Below are 19242 nucleotides of genomic sequence, written 5' to 3'. Positions count from 1 at the left end.
ATCTTCATGGTGAGATAGCTGAAGCCTCATTCTAACGCTTTTATCTGGTTTCCTGCTGGGAGCCTGTTTTGCTGAAGGCATCATTGTAAAATGATGAAAAAGGTCACTTTTGCTAAATCCTCCTGGATGCAATCTGGAATGTTCTATTACACAAAATGATGTTCTCACAAGGTTCTAATATAGGAGTGTGGTAAGGAGAGTGTGACAGGTTCCAGTCTAGGCCCACACGACATCAAGTCAGAAGGAGTTGAGGAAACAGGTCCGGATGGAGAAGAGGCCTGGCCAAGGTCACCCAGGTAGCAGATGACAGATTCAGGGTCAGGGGTGAGATGTGGTGCCCAGCACAGAGCCCCTCCGTTGTACCAATCAGCCTCTTCCCTTTGTAGCTCTTCATCCCAGAGGTTTTCCATAGCATTAAAATTCAGAACTCATCTGAAGGTTAACTCTGAAAAGCAACATCCAAAGAACGCATCAGTGACATCAGGGCATCTCTTCTAATTGCCTATTCACGCAGACAGATTGTCTCTTCAGATTCAGGGCTAAACTTGGAGATGTGTCCTTTCACAGGGCACTTGTTATCTGCCTGCCTCATCAGTGGTGGGAACTAAAGCGCAATGTGATTGCTGAGTATGAGTTCTATTTTTTTCTGCCAAGCAGGAAGTTCAAAATCTGTTGAGTTATTTTTAAAGAGGGTGGAAAAAATAGGCATCATAGCAGCTTCTGCAATGGCCCCGGCCAAAGGCACGTGCTGCTTTATTCAAGACATTGGCTAGGCTGGGAGGAACAGAGGTGACGTGAAGTTCCACCAGGGAGGTTTCTTGGTGGAGTGGTGGGGGATGAATGTCCACACACTCAAGTGGCAGCACAGGGCATATGGGTTTGCCTGCTAACTTGATGAGGACAGCAGTCCCAGATTTTTCTGGAGGGATATCTAGCAGTTTGTTTCATTTGGGGGTTTGTGGCTATCCTCTCCCTCTCCACAGAGCCGTGGTCCTCAAGCCCTGGACTGAGAGTTGGCTCTGGCGGGCGTGGGCCCTGCTCAGCCATTTGTGGGGTCTTGGACCTTAGACACACACCATAGGAATCTTGTGTCATCCAAGTCACACATGTGAATCTCACATTCCTGTGTAGACAAGGAATTTGGAAGAGTGAATCCCTGCAACTCTAAGCTTTTGAAAATATGATGTTTATATGAAAGGAAATCCAGGTGTACTTGGCTTCCATTTGCAAACATTTCTCGATTACTTTGTGTGAAGCACTGTGCTAGGAACTAGAATCACAAAAGAGCTCAGTTTGGGGGGAATTTCCCTATACTCCTCGGAATAAGTAGCAAAACCCTAGAGAATCACAAATCACCATGGGAACCGCTGCTGTAGAAAGTTCTAGAAATGAAGGCAAAGTCATTAGCCTTCCTTTCCTTGTATGAATCATCAATTTCCCCTTCCTTCTGCTCAGTCTTAGAAGTTCAGAAAAGCCTTTTGCCTGCTACTAACAGTGTGGGACTCGTACAAAATATCTCCTTTAATCCTCCCAACAACACTATTCACTAGTTATAGGTTTTTTTTTTCTTTTTTTTTTTTTTTTCCTTTTTGAGACGGAGTCTCACTCCGTTGCCCAGGCTGGAGTGCAGTGGCACAATCTTGGTTCACTGCAATCTCTGCCTCCCAGGTTCAACTGATTCTCCTGCCTCAGCCTCCCTGAGTAGCTGGGATTGCAGGTGCCCACCACCACGCCCCGTTAATTTTTGTATTTTTTAGTAGAGATGGTGTTTTGCCATGTTGGCCAGGCTGGTCTTGAACTGCTGATCTCAAGTGATCTGCTCACCTTGGCCTCCCAAAGTGTTGAGATTACATTATAACTAGTGGCCGGCGTGAGCCACAGCAGCCGGCCACTAGTTATAGTTAAACCCATTTTTTTTTTTTTTTCGAAAGAGGAAGGTGAATACTAGATAGAGTAAGTAACTTGTCCAAAGTCTCAAAGCTAGTCAGGGGTTGGATCCAGTTGGAACGGGGTTTTCAGGTCTGTGCTGGAGTCCAGGGCTCAGCAATCAGTGCTGCCAACAGAAGGTGCTCAACAGATGTCTCCCTGAGTGGAGAAACCCAGGAAACTGCTGGCCTTGGAGGCTGTGTAGGGGCCAGGCAGAAAGAACTAGAAGTGGGAGGATGTGAGCACTTCTGCGACTATTCATTCATCTGTGACTCAAGGTGGGGGTGGAGGGAGGTGAGTGCTGAATTCTGAAGGCAGAGGACCCAAGACTGGTGAAATAGATTTTCTCAAAGAACCCTTTATCCACACAGCCCGATGCTGGCAAAACACTGTGTGATGAAAGTCTTGGTATGACAACATACAGTCGGATAGCACTTTTTGCCCGGGGCTTTACAGGAAGAAACAATGTGAGATCCAAAAGCAGAATCGCAGAACGGGGAACACAGAACAAAAGCAGAATCACAGAATCTCAGTGTGGAGGGGGTCCCAGAGCTCCTCCTCCAACCCCGCCCCCATGCCTGACTGCATCATCTTCCGGTTTCTGCCTGGGCATCTCCGTGATGGGAGCTCACATCCTGATCTTCATTTTGAGTGGATTCTCCTTCTTTTGAGGAGAATGAATGATATCCAGGTCTGGTATATGTAAGACCAGTGGCCATGGGGGTGGGCACAGAAGCTAAGTCGGGTCCTTGTGTTTCTTGGGGGCGGCTGCACGTACACACTCCTTCCAGTGTCCCATTGCAAATAGAAGGGGTGGAGGGAACTCGTGGCAGGCAGGCCCCCACCGCACCCCGCGCTTTCCTCCACACCCTAAGATGCTAATGGGCCCTTGTACGGACTTTGCTGAGGCCTGAATGTCAAAGCCACCGCTCAGACAAGTAAAAGGCAAATGGGGTAGCATGCACTTTATCATTATCATTCTAAAAGCAATAAATCAAAAAGGCCTACTCACCGTGAGGCTACACCGAGGGTGACACACAGTCAAAAATAAAACGCCCTTCTGCTTTCCTGGCCTGACTCACAGTTCTGGCCCCTGGCACTTGGTTGCTTCCTAAAGAAGGAACAGACCTGGATTGCTAAGCGGACTTGAGCAGTCACTTCCGGGAGGTGGGGCGATGTGAGCTCTCTACCGGGTCTCACTGGCCCAGGTTTCCCAGGGCTGGCTGGGCCTCTCCCCCGACCTGCCTGTAGGTTTTTGTGGATTGGCCAGGGGGATTTATCGGCACACATGCCTGGGTTGGGCCCAGGCTGGGTCAGGAGCCACAGCAGAGCCGCTGGGGACTTGGTTTGACCTCAGCAATGATGACACCCAAGAAGAGAGCTGCCTGTCCCTCCATGACCCCCACCCCCATCCCATAATGCTGCCACTACCCCCTAGCATCAGCTCATGCTGGCCCTTGGTGGGGACACACCATGTGGAGATAACTTGTCCTTCTCATCCCCCCATCCTCAAAAAGTGTCATCAAGGCACATGAGTGACAGCCAGAACTCCACCCACCCTCTGCAGGTGAGTTCTCTGCCTTAGGCAGTGCTACGGCGGTGGCCCAAATGGCAGCACCTGTAGCTTCTCTGCCTGATGGGAAAAAGATCCAAGGGCATCACTCAGAAGTGTGTGCAGCTTGGGGACTAGGGCTTGGCTGCCACACCGCCAGCAACAGGAACATTTGTCTTTTATCTAGCGTCTTCGTTTCCCTTGACTTTTTCTGCGGGGCCACATTGTCCAATCTCTTCACTGAGTGAAGTTCTGAGGCTTGAACTGTTGAGATAAAGAGCCCACTCAAACCACACACATGATGCACGGCCTGGGAAAATCATTTCTTTTAATGACAGAGAAAGCACACCAAACGATAACAGAAGCCCCAATGGGAGTTGCCACTGTACAAATCAATGCCTGGAGGCCCTGAACTAGCATTAGACATTCACAGGGAAGTCAGCTGAGGTTAAGGAAACATCCACACAGCATCTCTGAGGATACAGAAGAGGGAGGAGGAAGGTGACAGCCGCAATGCACACGCTGTGTATCTGTAGCTTGGACTCTTCTTCAGGCAGTTCTTGTTTTCCTTCCACATTGGATGGTAGGGGCTGGGGGAGGTTTGCAAATGACCATGTGGAAGAGAGGCCTTGTGTATCAGCCTCACAGAAGAGCCAATACTGTAGACAGATGTCACCCAGATGCTCCATGGGCCACACCCATGAAGCGATGTGACATTGGTCCTCTGAACAATGGTTCAGAGAGCTAGTACAACAGAAGAACAGTGGCTCCTTCACAATCTAGGGTCTGGCACAACTTCCTGAAGGCATGCTAGGAAATAGGTTTATCAACAAAACTTGGCCGTCCCCAAGGGTAAAAGTCATTCTCCTAGTTTTTACTGCATGTATCTAGGTTTCAAATTAAAGAACGAGAAGAAAGGCCGCAACTGAAAAGTTATCTGGAATATTGTGGCACTTTACCAATCTCTTTTGCTTATAATATATGGCAGAGCCAACGAAACCCTGTTGATATAAACTTTCATTATAATAATCCTGTACTGTACACTCTCAGAATACAGAAAGAATCCATCCTATCATACATGTTTCAGCTTTAAAAATAATCTAACATAGTCATACTCTCTGGCTAGTAACAAACTATTAACATCTTCTGAGAATACAGAGAAAACTCTGGGATTAATAGTAAATTCTCTGACGTGCTGCCCCCCTCCCCCCATTCAGCATCATCTATGAACACATTTCTGCAAAAGCATCCCCAAATCATCCGTAACTAGGAAAAGAAATGGATATGTTGGTTTCACCAAATGGAATTTTAGCTAGAAATGATGGCGCATTTTTACCTTGGCAAAAATGAAGCACAAATGTAACATTTCACAGGTTCGGGCCCATGCAAATGCATGTTATGTGGGGGTGTTTTATTCTCACCCCGAAACCACGATTAGCATGCAGGTTGCTTTCAACTATTGAATTAGAGATACTTATTGGCAGTGCACCTCTTTTGTGTAATCATGATCACTAAGGCAAGATTATTTCAACTTGTTTAGAATATCAGCAGTATCTTATCAGATGCATGTTTACACAGTGTGGACCTGTGACTTACTATTTAAAAAAAAAAAGGAAAAATCTCAAACACAGATCCCTAAACACAATTTAGTTGAAAACGAACTGTTAAGCTTTTAGAAATATATTTTAAACTACAAGACTGCCCTGTTTTTGTTTTTTTTTTTTTTAAATGAACATTTTAAAAAGTTCCCACCCCTAAAAATTTGCCAAATTATTTCCTCATTATGGGTCACAGCCTCACCAATTTGCTACCATGGTTGACGTTTGCTGAAGCACAGCTACCAAGGTCCTTAATGTGTAATACAATCTCTTCATGGTTGGTACATTCAAGTTCTCCAACTGTCAACCTGGAACCTGAGTGACCTTTAAAAGGCCTCAATCCATTCACTGGACAGTGGTCCCCGGCAGTGGGTGTTCAGTGGTCCTAGGGGTGCTTTCAATTGGGGTTAACTTCGTTGTCCAATTGCCCATTAAGCTCTGGACCCAGCTGATCTGATCTGCAGACCAGTGGAAAGTCCTTTGTTTTTCAACAGGAACACGTGGGAGCAGTAGAGGCAGCTCCTTGGCCCAGCCAAAAACAGGTGCCAGGTGGAATTTGTCTGTGTTTGTGTAAAGCCAATGCGGCAGGAGAACTGGAAAGTTCCTGGGAAGCATTCCCTGCACTGGGCGTTTCATACCACGGAACCTTTGGAAGACGACAAGTGGATGGACTGAATTCTGATGGCCAACGTCCTCTGTAAGTCCTGGAGCACATCCTGGCCGGTCCCTTCACCATTTTTGTCATACAGGAGCTGCTTGAATGCTTCGTTTTCAATGAGGACCATCATGTTTTTGAGAAAGTAGCCTTCACAATATGCTGAGAGCTCTGTGACTCCAAGAAACTGTGGAGAGTGGAGAGGAAATGGGAGATGGTTACGCTTACGAAAAGCACCTTTCAGATTATGCCTTCAGAGCTAATGATGGCAGGCACTGGCTGCAGAATGTCTCTGATTCCCCAGCACACACCCATGGGGTGTGACTTTGCAGCTCATCCTATCAAAGGGCTGGAGTCCATGCCTCCACTCCCTGGCCTTGTGCCAACCAAATCACTTCTCTGGGCCTCAGTTTTCCAAGTTACAAAAGCAAGGGGGTGGACTACAGGGGTATCGTGCTCTGCTGTGCCATTTAGGACAGGGATACATGTGGTAATTCTGTGGTCTCCAAGAGGCTTATAAAGCTTGATGAAGTTTATCAGTGAGTGGGCTAGTTATCCCACAAATGTCCATATAGATGCACAAATCCTGGAGCTGGGAGAAATCTTAGCAATCCTTTCATTCTTTTTTTTTTTTTTTTTTTTTTTTTGAGACAGGGTTTCGCTCTGTTGCCCAGGCTGGAGCACAGTGGCATGATCTCGGCTCACTGCAACCTCCACCTCCCGGGTTCAAGTGATTCTTCTGCCTCAGCCTCCAAGGCGGGTGTCCCAAAGTTCTGGGATTACAGGCGTGAGCCACTGCACCTGGCTTAGAAATCTTTTCACTCTTTCAACATGAATCCTGCTCTTAGAATCACAGAGTACAAGGCTTCCTGGTACACGTGGGGAAGCTGAGGCTCAGAGTTGCCTATCTGATTCTGAGGACACAGTGAGCTCCCCCCACCAGAACACCTGGCACTTGCTTTGTATATTAGTGTCATTCAGCACAAGTTAGTGGAAAATAAAAGCATAATATATACCTACATTGATAATATTTGATAGTATTTATTGAATGGTGACTGTATATCAGCCTCTGGCCTATCTCCACACAACTAGTTACTAACAGAACTGGGATTGGAGCTCGCATTCCCTAGACCAGTGGTTGGCAAACTATAGGCCTGAAGGCCAAATATAGCCCACCACCTGTTTTTATAAATACAGTTTTATTGGAACACAGCCATACCATTCATTTACATATTCTCTGGCTCCTTTTGCAAAATTGAGTAGGTACAAAGCCAGCTGTGTGGTCTGGAAAGTTGAAAATATTTATCTGGCCCTTTACAGAACATGTCTGCTGACCCTTGACCCTTGTCCTAGATGGTAATTTTTTCAAGGGCAGAGACCATGTCTTACTAATTTTTTTTTTTTTTGACAGAGCCTTACTCTGTGGCTCAGGCTGGAGTACAGTGGCGTGATCTCTGCTTACTGCAGCCTTGACCTCCCAGGCTCAGGTGATCCTCCTGCCTCAGCCTTCTGAGTAGCTGGGACTAGAGGTGCACGCCACCATGCCCGGCTATTTTTTTTTTTTTTTTTGTATTTTTTTTTATAGACATGGGGTTTCACTATGTTGCTCAGGCTGATCTCAAACCCCTGGCCTCAAGTGATCCTCCCACCTCAGCCTCCCAAAGTGCTGGGATTACAGGCATGAGCCACTGTGCCCAGCTTCTCTAATTTCTTATTATATTCTGATGAATACAGCTCCTAGGAAATACTGGCTACTCAATAAACACTAGCAAATAAATCCTTTGGTTTCCAAACCTGTGTTATTTCCATCATGATGCACTGTTGAACTTAACCACAACAGCTGAGATTCAATCTGATGAACCAGCTTGTTCTTTTTCTCAAGAGACACACTGAAAGGGCCACAAGAAGCTCCAGGGCCTCTTTTCATGACTGTATAGTTTGGGACAGGTTTACTAGGAAAAAAGAGCTGGCTAAGCCATGCATTTGTGGAATGGGTTTCTCCTCTGTATAAAATTCCACAGCTGTCTCAAACTGTTAGATGTAATACAGAGGTAACGTTGCGGAGGTCCTCATTGACATTTGGAACGTGGCTCTTAGCATCTAAACGCCTGTATTTCCTGGAGTTACAAATGCAAGTGTTGGTTTCTTTCTTTACCACTCTTTTTACTAAACTATCCTCTATTTGCAGCACAATCTGCCAGGAATCGAATCCACATGGTGTGTGACCATTAGCGGGCTGCAGCATCCACAGCACAGGGGAAGCAGTGCACAGAAAGGACAGGGGCAGCTGGCATTGCCCTGCCCTCCACATGACTATCATAAAGGGCAGATATTTCTCTTGGAAACACGCCAGGTAGTGGCCTGGAAGGCGGAGGCAGAGCTGTTGTTTGTAAAAGCCAAAGCCCTGTCTGCAAAGGGGTGTTTGTAGGTGTATATATATATATATATACACATATATATGTATGTATATACACATATATGTATGTATATACACATATATATGTATGTATATACACATATATGTATGTATATACACATATATATGTATGTATATACATATATATGTGTATGTATATACACATATATATGTATATATATACACATATATATGTATGTATATACACATATATATGTATGTATATACATATATATACACATATGTATATATATATGTGTGTGTATATATATATGTTTGAAAGAGGCAGTTTCTCTGCCATAGGCGTTCTAACCCTGTATTCCCAGCCGGGGTTCACATTGCATCAGGTGACATTATTAAATCACGAGATATGCTACAGAAGCTGCCTGACAATGAACTTGAAAAGATTAAAATGGGATTGTGAAACACAGGCCTCGCTGCCACGGTGGTAGGCCACAGAAAAGCCACTGTGGATGTCAAGTTCATGGGGCAATTTGAGTGACCATGGTCAAGGAGGAGGGCAGAGGAGCACAAGTCTAATCAGGCTCTCTGCCTTGGTACAGAGAGAGAGAGCCCTCTCTTCTGCAAAGTAATCGGTTTAAGATTGAAAAAAAAATGCTTGTGTCCTGAGAAACCAGATTTTGGTATAATCCTCATTTAACTAGAACACCAAGTGTGTGTGTGTGTACAATGAAGACTGACTGTACTTTTTGATTTACTGATAGCCAATCAGAAAATCTTGAGTATCAAGGATTATTGAAAATATTTCCAACATTTATTAAGCCAGACAGTAAACACAGGGTTAAGAACCTGTGCTTTGGAGTGAGACAAATCTGAGTTCAAAAATCTCAGTACTACACTTCTGGGAATATACCCCAAATAACTGAAAGCAGGAATTCGAGGCCAGGCGCGGTGGCTCACATCTGTAATCCCAGCACTTTGGGAGGCTGAGGCTGGTGGATCACCTGAGGTCGGGAGTTCAAGACCAGCCTGGCCAACATGGCAAGCATCTGTCTCTACTAGAAATATAAAAATTAGCCAGGCATAGTGGCGCATGCCTGTGGTCCCAGCTACTTGGGAGGCTGAGGCAGGAGAATCACTTGAACCCGGGAGGCAAAGGTTACAGTGAGCCGAGATCATGTCACTGCACTCCAGCCTGGGTAACAGAGCAAGACTCTGTGTCAAACAAAACAAAACAAAACAAAAAAACAGGGATTTGAACAGATATTTGTATACCCATGTTCATAGCAACACAATATTATTCACAATAACCAAAAAGTGGAAGCAACCAAAGTGTCTATTGATAGATGAATGAACAAAATATGGCATGTACATACAAGGAAATATTATTCAGCTTTAAAGAAGAAATTCTGACACGTGCTACAATACGAATGAAACTTGAGAACATTATGCTAAGTGAAATAAATCAGTCACAAAAAGACAAATACTGTATGACTCCACTTATGTGACATCCCTTGAGTAGTCAAATTCATAGAGACAGGAAGTAGAATGGTAAATACCCGGGCCTAGGGGAGGGGAGGAATGAGGATTTGGTGTTTAAAGGGTACAGTTTCAGTTTGGAAAGATGAAAAAATTCTATAGATGAATGGTAGTGATGGTTGCAGAACAATCAAATGTACTTAATGCCACTGAACTGTATACTTAAAAATGGTTAAAGTGGCAAATTCTATGTTATGTACATTTTACCATAAAACAAAAATTTCATTACTAGCTGTGTGGCCTTAAGCAAATTACTTCACCTCTCTGTGCTTCAGTCTCCTTATGACATGGGACTAGTGTAGCATTTACCTAAAAGGGTTGTAGTGAAGATTAAAAAACAAGATGCAACAAGGCTCTAAGCACAGGTGCCTGCACATTAAAAGGGCTCACTGAATGATGTCTTAAGCAAGTAGCATCTCACATGCAATCTGATTTTTCTTTTCTTTTTTTTTTTTTCGAGACAAAGTCTCGCTCTGTCGCCCCGGCTGGAGTGTAGTGGCGCGATCTCCACTCACTGCAAGCTCTGCCCCCCAAGTTCATGCCATTCTCCTGCCTCAGCCTCCCGAGTAGCTGGGACTACAGGCGCCCGCCACCACGCCTGGCTAATTTTTTTGTATTTTTAGTAGAGACGGGGTTTCACCGTGTTTGCCAGGATGGTCTCGATCTCCTGACCTCATGATCCACCCACCTCGGCCTCTTCATCTTGGCCGGGTGCGATGGCTCACGCCTGTAATCCCAACTACTTGGGAGGCTGAGGCAGGAGAATTGCTTGAACCAAGGAGAAGGTTGCAGTGAGCCTAGATTGCACCATTGCACTTCAGCCTGGACAACAAGAGTGAAACTCCATCTCAAAAATCAATCAATCAATAAATAAAACAACCTAACTCCTCATCTTAACTGGTTTTATTGTTTCTTGCTGGAACTGTTAATCCCCCCTGTGCTCAGCATGTGGAACAAAATGCAGTGGTACATGGACAAAGTATTTTACTTCTCTTGGGCCCAGTCTCCCCACTGATGCAGTGAATTGGATGAAATCAGTGGTTCCTGAAAACTGGAGTGAAGACTGGTTTGAGGGCTGATGTCACTCTAGCAGCTTGTTAAAAATATAGATTTCTGGGCTCCCTGAGGGGATAGTGCTGAGGTCATCGGGGTGGGGACTACACTGGCATTCAGAAAGCTCCCCCAGGTGATTCTAATTAGTAGCCAGGTGTTGGGTCCGCCTGATTAAGCAGACTCCAAAGACTTCAGCAGTGCTTACAGCCTGTTCTCAATCTTGGCCACATCTGAGAATCACCTGGGAAGCTTTGAAAGATACCTTTGTCCCGGTTCCACTCCCAGAGGCTAATTTGATGAGTCTGTGATGGGTCCCAGGCATAGAAAGTTTAAGTGAGTCCCCAGGTGATTCTAACGTGCAGCTGGCATTGAGAACAATTCTAGAAGGGTGGTTCTCACCCCTGAGCATGCACCAGAATCAGCTGGAGGGCATGCAAAGCCACAGGTGGCTGGGTCCCCCCTGAAGTTTCTGATTCAGTAGGTCTGGGGTACGGCCTGAAAATGCATCTTTCCGACAAGTTCCCTGATGCTGCTGGATTGGACAGCCACTGTTCTAGAACCTTAGAAGGTGTCCCTTAGACCAGCAGCAGAGACGTCACCTGGGAGCTTGTTAGAAAAGCCGAACAGGGCTCATCCCAGCCTGTGGAATCAGAGTCTGGGACGTGAGTCATGTGCACATGAAAGTCCGAGAAGCACTGTTTGAGAACTCTGCCTTTGAAACTTCTGGGCTCCTACTTTCCTTGTTCTGGAGGGAAGGTGGAAGGCATCTTTTCTAGGGCAGGAAGCAGACCTTGGCAGAGGCCAGCGGCTTAGCCCTGAGAGAACTGGCCCAGCACCTGCTCTCTGCCCTGCCTCTGTGTTTGCCAAGGAAAAGCCTCCCCGGCTTCAGCGCTCCTGTGTGCGCACTGCGCGAGAATGAGATTGATTACCTTGGCATGGTTGTAAATATCCACACAGTTGTCGGTATTGATGCTTTTCGCACAGATAATCTCACAGTGTCGCTGCAAAGCCTCCAGCTGGAAAAACTTAGCAGCAGACAGAAGCTAAAAATCACAAAAAGAGTCTGTTAGAAGCTGGGAGGTGGATGGAAAGGAGGTAACAGTAAGGAACTATAGTGGTGAGACAGTCCTCGTCCTCATCTTCCACAGCAGTGTCACGGGTAGGGGACGGGAAATGATGCACAAAGGTAACACTAGAGGAAGAGGACAAAGATAGGATTCCATCGTTGGGGAAGACGGGGAAGGGGGAGGGGAGGACCAAGCAAACTCAATTCATACCCATCACAGCAGGAGGTCAACCCAAAATGCCCAAAATTGTTATGTCCAGAAATAAGGGTGAAAATCAGGGTATTATCAGCAAGATGGATATCGAGGTGGCTCACTCCCTCTGTTGTCCAGGTCTCCACTCAGATGTCACCTCCTCAGAGGAGCCTCCCTCCATCCCATCTGTCCTCCTTTCCTCCTTGCCCTGTCTCACTCCTCAGAGTCACAGCACACCAGATGTGACGTCGTGTCTGCCTCCCTCACTAGAGTCCAGGAGGGCAGGGATCTGTGTCAGTTTTCATCACTGCTGTAACCTGGCCCTGAGCATGGTGCCAGCCTGGGAGATGCTCGACAGATGTATGTTGAGAGAATGACAGGCTTTGGGGAGGGGAAGGAAGAGCTAAGAGCAAGAGTTCAAAGGACCTGTTTTGGGAATGGGGACTGGAGGGAGGGCAGGGTGGGCCCAGGCAGCTGCTTTGTATTCAAAATTCGTCTGTATGATTGAAATGATTTAAATGTACATTCCTTATTTTTAGTTAAAATTATTTTTATTTATTTTTATTTTTGTTAAGGCTAGACAAATGAAGCAGTGGGAGTGGAGAAGGAACACAGAAATTCACAACTGGTTGTGATCAGTTAGTTGTAAACAGCCGGGTGCAGTGGCTCATGCCTGTAATCCCAACACTTTGGGAGGCTGAGGTCAGGAGTTCGAGACCATCTGGCCAATATGGTGAAACCCCGTCTCTACTAAAAATACAAAAAATTAGCTGGGCATGGTGGCAGGTGCCTGTAATCCTAGCTACTCCGGAGGCTGAGGCAGGAGAATGGCGTGAACCCAGGAGGCAGAGGTTGCAGTGAGCCGAAATTGCACCACTGCACTCCAGCCTGGGGGCAGAGTGAGACTCTGTTTCACACACAAAAAAAATTAGTTGTAAACACCACCGCACTTTTGTTTACAAATGAGCCCACATCCTCGAAACTAAAACCATCAGAGGAGTAGTCCAGGGAGACAAGAGAGCCACTGTGTGTCCATGTGTGTCTGTGTTTGTGTGTGTTTGGGTGGAGAGAGAGTGACCACAGAAGGTTTCACAGAATAAGAAGAAAGGATAAGTGGGCCTGCAGTGAATACATAGTGCTAATGGCAATCACTGTGTGCCAGGCACTGTTCTAAGCACCTTAACACATTTTTAAGATCCTCTAAAAAACCCAATGAGATAGATCGTTATCCCCATTTTATGGGCGAGGAAGCTGAGGATTTGAGGTTAAATAACTTGTCCACAGTCACACAGCTCAGAAGCGGTGGAGCCTGGATTTAGACTAGTCTGGCCCAGCATCCGTGTTGTAACCACTGTGTGAGGTCTGCTCTTGAACAGTTGATTGTGTCCTGACATGTCTCGTCAGCCAGGCACCCTAGACGTCAGACAACTGACCGTGATCCTGGCTCTTTTGCTGAGGATTAATTGGGGGTGATTTTTGGCTTCTGGTTCAAAGCTCCCAGTTTCAATTAGGAAAATGAACAAGATTTCCACTTTTGGCAAGGAACAGGGGAAAATCTTGGCTTTGGACAAAAGCGGGCAGAAACAAGGCTCCTGGATATGTGGGGCTAGAACCGGTCGAATTACAAGAGGTGGACGGACGGGGGCGGGGGAGAGGGAAGGAAGCAGGCGTGGGCTGCATGACTGTGGGATGCTCAGTTTGAGGAAAGCCGGGAGGAGACTGTAATCTGCCCTCAGCTTCTGCATCTTGGAAGAATGGCCAGTGTTATGATTTGAGGGATGTTTTTAGGGGATATAATTCTTTCATAAGTGACAAGGGAGAAGACGTCATCTAGGATATTTCCTGATGATATTAATGCCTCAGCTGTAGCCTCAGACTTTTCAGTCAAATTCCTTCCCTTCCCTGCCCCCTTACCACCAATGCTAGTTAAAATTGGGTTTCACTCAGTGGCTACTGAAAGCAATCAGGCAAGCAAGTGCACTAGCACCCCAGCCTGCCAGGGAAGGTCTTTGATGAGAAGCCCTTCCTGTCTGGGAGGACTGAGGAGTCAGGAAGGAACAAAAGCCCCAAGTCTTCATCCAAATGAAAACCCAACACGGGTCCTTCCAGACACTTCCATGCAGGCTGGTGACCCGAGTTTACAGAGGTGCCACTCACCCAAGGGACCTGTGACAGCCAACACCACTATGGATCCCTTACCTCCATGATCTCATTGTTTTTAATGAGCAGTGACTCTGGGCCACCATAGTAGAGATACTGCATAACCAGCTGGAAGAAAACACAGAGAACAGCTGTCAACGGCAAAGACATATCATCTTAAAGCCATTCAGTGGATGTCCCAACTCAGGCTTAGTTCCTGAGACCTCTAGGACATCCATTCCAAATGGTTGCCCATTTCCATGTCGCCAGTGACCAAGAGCTCACTACCTTAAGGGGAGAAGACTGCCCATTTTGAACAGTTTCATCAGTCAGATAGTTTGATACCATGTTGAAACTTGTCTCCATATGGTTTCCCACCCCCAGTTCCACGTCTACCCCCAAGACCAAACTAAACAACCCTTAGCTGCTGCTCCTCATCCCGGCTTTTCCATCTACGCATGATAATCACGGGGTCCTCTCCCACCTCCCGCCCCAGTTATGCTGCGCGGAACTGCTGCACACGTGGCGTGGCTTTAAGAACCTGCACCAGAGGGTCGTTCCCCTGTGAACATGGCCCAGTTTGACTCAAAGCCTCCTGTTGAAGTCCCAGAGGGTGACTCTGGGATGCCACAGGGCCACCTGCTCCTTATTACAATGTGCTGAGCTCCATGGCAAAGCCATGAGGGGTCCAGGGTTTCTGTGTATCACTAATGATGTCAGTGGCCCTAGTCGGGATGTTTTTTATTCATGTGACTCAGGATGTCCAAACAGCAGGCGAAGTTTCCAGAGCTTGACAAACTGGTGTCCCTTGAATGGAATGGGGCCCACGGATGTATCTGACTTTGCTATCTTATCTCCTAGGACAACTGGGTGTTAATTTTTTAGGTGGTTTGTCCCAGTCTCCTCCACTTCCTATTGTCTTTATGTGTGTGTGTGTGTGTGTGTGTGTGTGTGTGTGTGTGTGTGTGTGTATGTCTGTGTGTGTGGACATGGAGTCTTGCTCTGTCACCCAGGCTGGAGTGCAGTGGCGTGATCTCCCCTCACTGCAACCTCCACCTCCTGGGTTCAAGCAATTCTCCTGCCTCAGCCTCCCGAGTAGCTGGGACTACAGGTGCATGCCACCATGCCTGGCTAGGTTTTTGTATTTTAGTAGAGATGGGGTTTCTCCGTGTTGCCTAGGCTGGTCTTGAACTACTGAGCTCAGGCAATCTGCCCACCTCGGCCTCCCAAAGTGCTAGGATTACAGGCATGAGCCACCGTGCCCGGCCCCTATTGTCTTCTACCTGCATGCTGGACAAACTCACTTTACCTCCCTGGCTGTAAGGCAGCTGTGTGGGCGAAATCTACGGACTGGTTACCTCCCTTTTTTGGGTACTTGTAAAATGAGCCTGGACTGGGTTGTCCTCGATGGTCCCTTCAGGCTGACAGTCTGTGACCAATATAGGACACTGACTAAGTGCAGTGAGCCTGGAATTGGGCTGCCTCAGTTTCTGATCTGGCTCTGCCACTTAAAAGCTGGGGGACCTGAATTAAGTTAGGCTCTGTGTGTCTCAGTTTCGTATCTGTGAAGTGGGGATAATGTTACCTGCCTCATGGAATTGTGATGAAGACTAAATGAGTCACTGCATAGAACAGGCCTAGCAGGGGCCTGGCACATAGCAAGCCCTCTGCAAATGTCAGGTCTTGAATTTTCTCTGAGGCTGAAAAATCTTTTCCCTTGTTTCTGCTACATGCTGCCTTGTTCTCACCCAGGCCATCTGAAAGTCTTTGCGACTGGTCTCAGACTGCTTTTTGCATGTGTGTTTAAGTTATTTTAAAAATACTGTTTATAGCTTTATTGAAATTCTTATTTATCATTATTATGTAAGACAGGGTCTCATTCTGTCACTCAGGCTGGAGTGCAGAGGTGTGGTCACAGCTCACTGTAACCTCAAACTTCTGGGCTCAAGCAATCCCCCCACCTCAGCCTCCCAAGTAGCTAGGACTACAGGCACGCACCACCGTGCCTGGCTAATATTTTAATTTATTTATATTTAGTTTGCGACAGGGTCTCACTCTGTCACCCAGGCTGGAGTACAGTGGTGTGATCATAGCTTACTGCAACCTCTGCCTCCCAGGCTCAAGCAATCCTTCCACTTCAGCCTCCTGAGTAGCTGGGACTACAGGTGTGTACCACCACACCTGGCTAACTTTTGTATTTTTTGTAGAGACGGGATTTCGCTATGTTGCCCAGGTTGGTCTTGAACTCTTGAGCTCAAGTGATCATCCTGCCTTGGGCCTTCCACAGCACTGGGATTACAAGTGTGAGCCACCATGCCTGGCCAAAAGTTGCCTTTTATGCTCGGACCACTCAACCGCTTGCCTGCATCAGAACCTCCCACCCTCTCTTCTAGTCCCGTGCTTTTGCCTACACTGTTCCCTCTGCTAGGATGCCCTCCCCTTCTTCTGTCCACTGAGCTCTGCCTGCTCCTTCTGGATCTAGTCAGTGGTCATCTCCAGTGGGGCACCTCCTCAGATCTCCACCCCACCACAGGTCACATCAGGCAATTGTGCATCATCCTCCATCGCAGTGTTGTTTCTCACTAGAGTCAGAGGGCACAATAAGGTTTTGCCCACTGCTGTATCCCAGGGCCTGGCACACAGCAAGCAAACAGCCTGCGGTGTGTACACCCTACCCATAAACACGAATCCTCGCCTCTCTGTGTGTGTCTCCCACATACCGACTTTGGGGTCTTGTGACCATCTGCTTGTGGCAGAGATGGTGGTGGCATCTGAGGATTTGTGCAATAACACAGCATTGTTTACCCTCCCCTCTCCCACCCTGATGGGTCATAAGCATTTAAAATATCAAGTCAGCAAATGTTGGGATTGGGCCTTATTAAAATCAATTTATTCTCCTAGCAGTTTTCATTTATAAAGGCTAAACAAATAACAATAAGAGCCATAATAATGACCGCCCTGAACATTTAGAAAGCATTTCTCTAGCACGTGGTCTCCTATATTCCAGGTGGGGCTGCTGACTTGAAACGCTGCTCCTTAGTGGACGGAGATCCCAGGGCTAATGGAATTTAAATTGGGCTGGCCCAGGCCTCCTTCCAACTCTGCCGGCACAAGCCTTTCTGCAAGGGGGTGAAACAAACGCTTATTAGGCCAACGGGCCTGTTCGTGGAGTTGTTTTTCTTGGCAGCTGCCAACCTGCATGAAGCAGGGATTCAAATGGCACCCACAGCTTCGCGGAGGCCCCCACTTCCAGGTGCAGCCTCAGCTGCGTCTGGCCCTTGCCGGCGTGTGATGTTAAACAGACTTGGGGGAGGAGACCCAAAGCAGGCTCATTTACTAAAATTCTTCTGTCAGCATGGACTGAAGTAAGCCGGCCCCTGGGAGCCTCCCGCTGGGTCGCATTCAGCCCTCCTTGGCCTATTTCAAGCCACAAATGAGGCTTTTCTTCTTTTATGGGAAAGGGTGGGCACATGGAAAAGTCCCCGGGGCCTGTTAAATTTTCCCTTCCCATTACAGTAACGTGAGTCTAATGTGGCCAGGAAACCATCCCCCGTCAAAAGCAATTACAGGCCTCGGGATTCCTCCAGGGACTGCCCTTTCCCATGGAGGTCTCGTTCAGTGAGGCCGCTTGGCAAACATTTACTGAGCGCCTACTACGAGCCAAGTTCTTATTACAGGAACCTCCCCAGTTAGTCCCAGGCTTCACAGTGTAAGCTCCCCCTTCATGAGCACTGGGGGAGCATGCATTTTCCAGCTTCCAGCTCATGCTCCAGACGAATGGGCCAAAAGATTCTTTCCTCAGGGCTGGGTGAGTTTAGCGGGGGCCCAGGTGCCCACAGAAGGGAGGAAGTTAAGAGAACAGTCCGGGAGTCAGCCAGGCCTGGGTTTGAACCTCAGCTCTGCTAGGAGCAGCAGCAGGAACCTGGACCACTTACTCCACCTCTCTGAATGCGTGCCCTCGTCTGTGAGGTGGGGATTATGGCTACCTCGCAGGGCAGCAGGAAGGATGAAATGAGGTGAGGGGCAGCAGTGGTTCTCAGAGGCAGGTCCCAGAGCAGCAGCAGAAGCACCTGGGTTCTTGTTAGAAATGTGAATTCTGGGCCAGCGCAGTGGCTCACGCCTGTAATCCCCGCACTCTGGGAGGCCGAGGCAGGCGGATCACCTGAGGTCAGGAGTTTGAGACCAGCCTGGCCAACACGGAGAAACCCCGTCTCTACTAAAAATACAAAAAGAATTAGCCAGGCATGGTGGCGGGCACCTGTTATCCTAGCTACTCAGGAGGCTGAGGCAGGAGAATCACTTGAACCTGGGAGGCAGAGGTTGCAGTGAGCCGAGATTGCGCCATTGCGCTCCAGCCTGGGCAACAAGAGCGAAACTCTTCTCAAAAAGAAAAAAAAAAGTGAATTCTGACATGGTGCATATGTACCATGGAATACTATGCAGCCATAAAGAATGAGATCATGTCCTTGGTGGCAACATGGATGGAGCTGGAGACCTGAATTTATCCATCTCATGCCTGTAATCCAGCTTCATCCATGTACTGCATCCATGTTCTCACTTATACATGGACACAAAGAAGGGAGCGATAGCCACCAGGGCCTGCCTGAGGGTAAAGGGTGGGAGGAGGGTGCTATGCTTATTAACTGGGTGACAAAATAATCAGAACACCAAACCCCCATGACACACAATTTAACGAACTTACGCATGTGCCCCTGAAACCAAAGGTTAAAATACGAATTTTCACACCTGCAGAATCAGAAACTCTGGGGTGGGGTCCAGGAATCTGCATTTTAAAATGTTCTCTGTGTTTTAACAAGCACCCCACCCTTCTCCAGGTATTCTGAGAGCTGCTAATGTGTAAGAAATGCTGTAACTGAGAGCACAGGTTCTCCAACTTGGCTGCACTTTGGGATACTGGGAGGAGGTGGGGGAGACCTCAGAATGCTGATGCCTGGGCCCCACCCCTACATTCTGATTGAATTGGTCTGATGTATGGTCTGGGTTTTGGGAATTGTCAAAGCTCCCAGGTGATTCTAATGTGCAGCTGAGGTTCAGAACCACTGGCTTTGAGCCTTACACACAGTGCTCAAGACGTGGGAACTGTTCTTACTCTCAGCACATTCCCATTTAGAAAGGGTATTCTA

At 47.3% G+C, this 19242-nt stretch overlaps 2 protein-coding genes across 5 annotated transcripts in view; both read right to left on the bottom strand.

The window, feature by feature from the left end:
* PWP1 (PWP1 homolog, endonuclein) overlaps positions 1-3069 on the bottom strand; it is a 53368-nt gene extending 50299 nt beyond the window's left edge. For both annotated transcript variants that reach the window (XM_063614377.1, XM_055240113.2), the window contains exon 1: positions 2939-3069. The gene's annotated coding sequence lies outside the window, so the exon portion shown is untranslated. The remainder of the gene's footprint in view (positions 1-2938) is intronic.
* A 719-nt stretch (positions 3070-3788) lies between these two features.
* ABTB3 (ankyrin repeat and BTB domain containing 3) overlaps positions 3789-19242 on the bottom strand; it is a 356047-nt gene continuing 340593 nt past the window's right edge. For all 3 annotated transcript variants that reach the window (XM_055240104.2, XM_055240106.2, XM_055240107.1), the window contains 3 exons: positions 14159-14227; positions 11630-11743; positions 3789-5918 (listed from right to left, as the gene is read on the bottom strand). In XM_055240104.2, the coding sequence (XP_055096079.1) occupies positions 5709-5918; positions 11630-11743; positions 14159-14227 (393 nt within the window). In that variant the 3' untranslated portion in view covers positions 3789-5708. The remainder of the gene's footprint in view (positions 5919-11629; positions 11744-14158; positions 14228-19242) is intronic.

The sequence above is a fragment of the Symphalangus syndactylus genome, chromosome 13 (assembly GCF_028878055.3).
Source record: "Symphalangus syndactylus isolate Jambi chromosome 13, NHGRI_mSymSyn1-v2.1_pri, whole genome shotgun sequence".
NCBI lineage: Eukaryota > Metazoa > Chordata > Mammalia > Primates > Hylobatidae > Symphalangus > Symphalangus syndactylus.
Note: the sequence above shows the minus strand (reverse complement) of the source record. Positions and strands in the feature narration are given on the sequence as shown.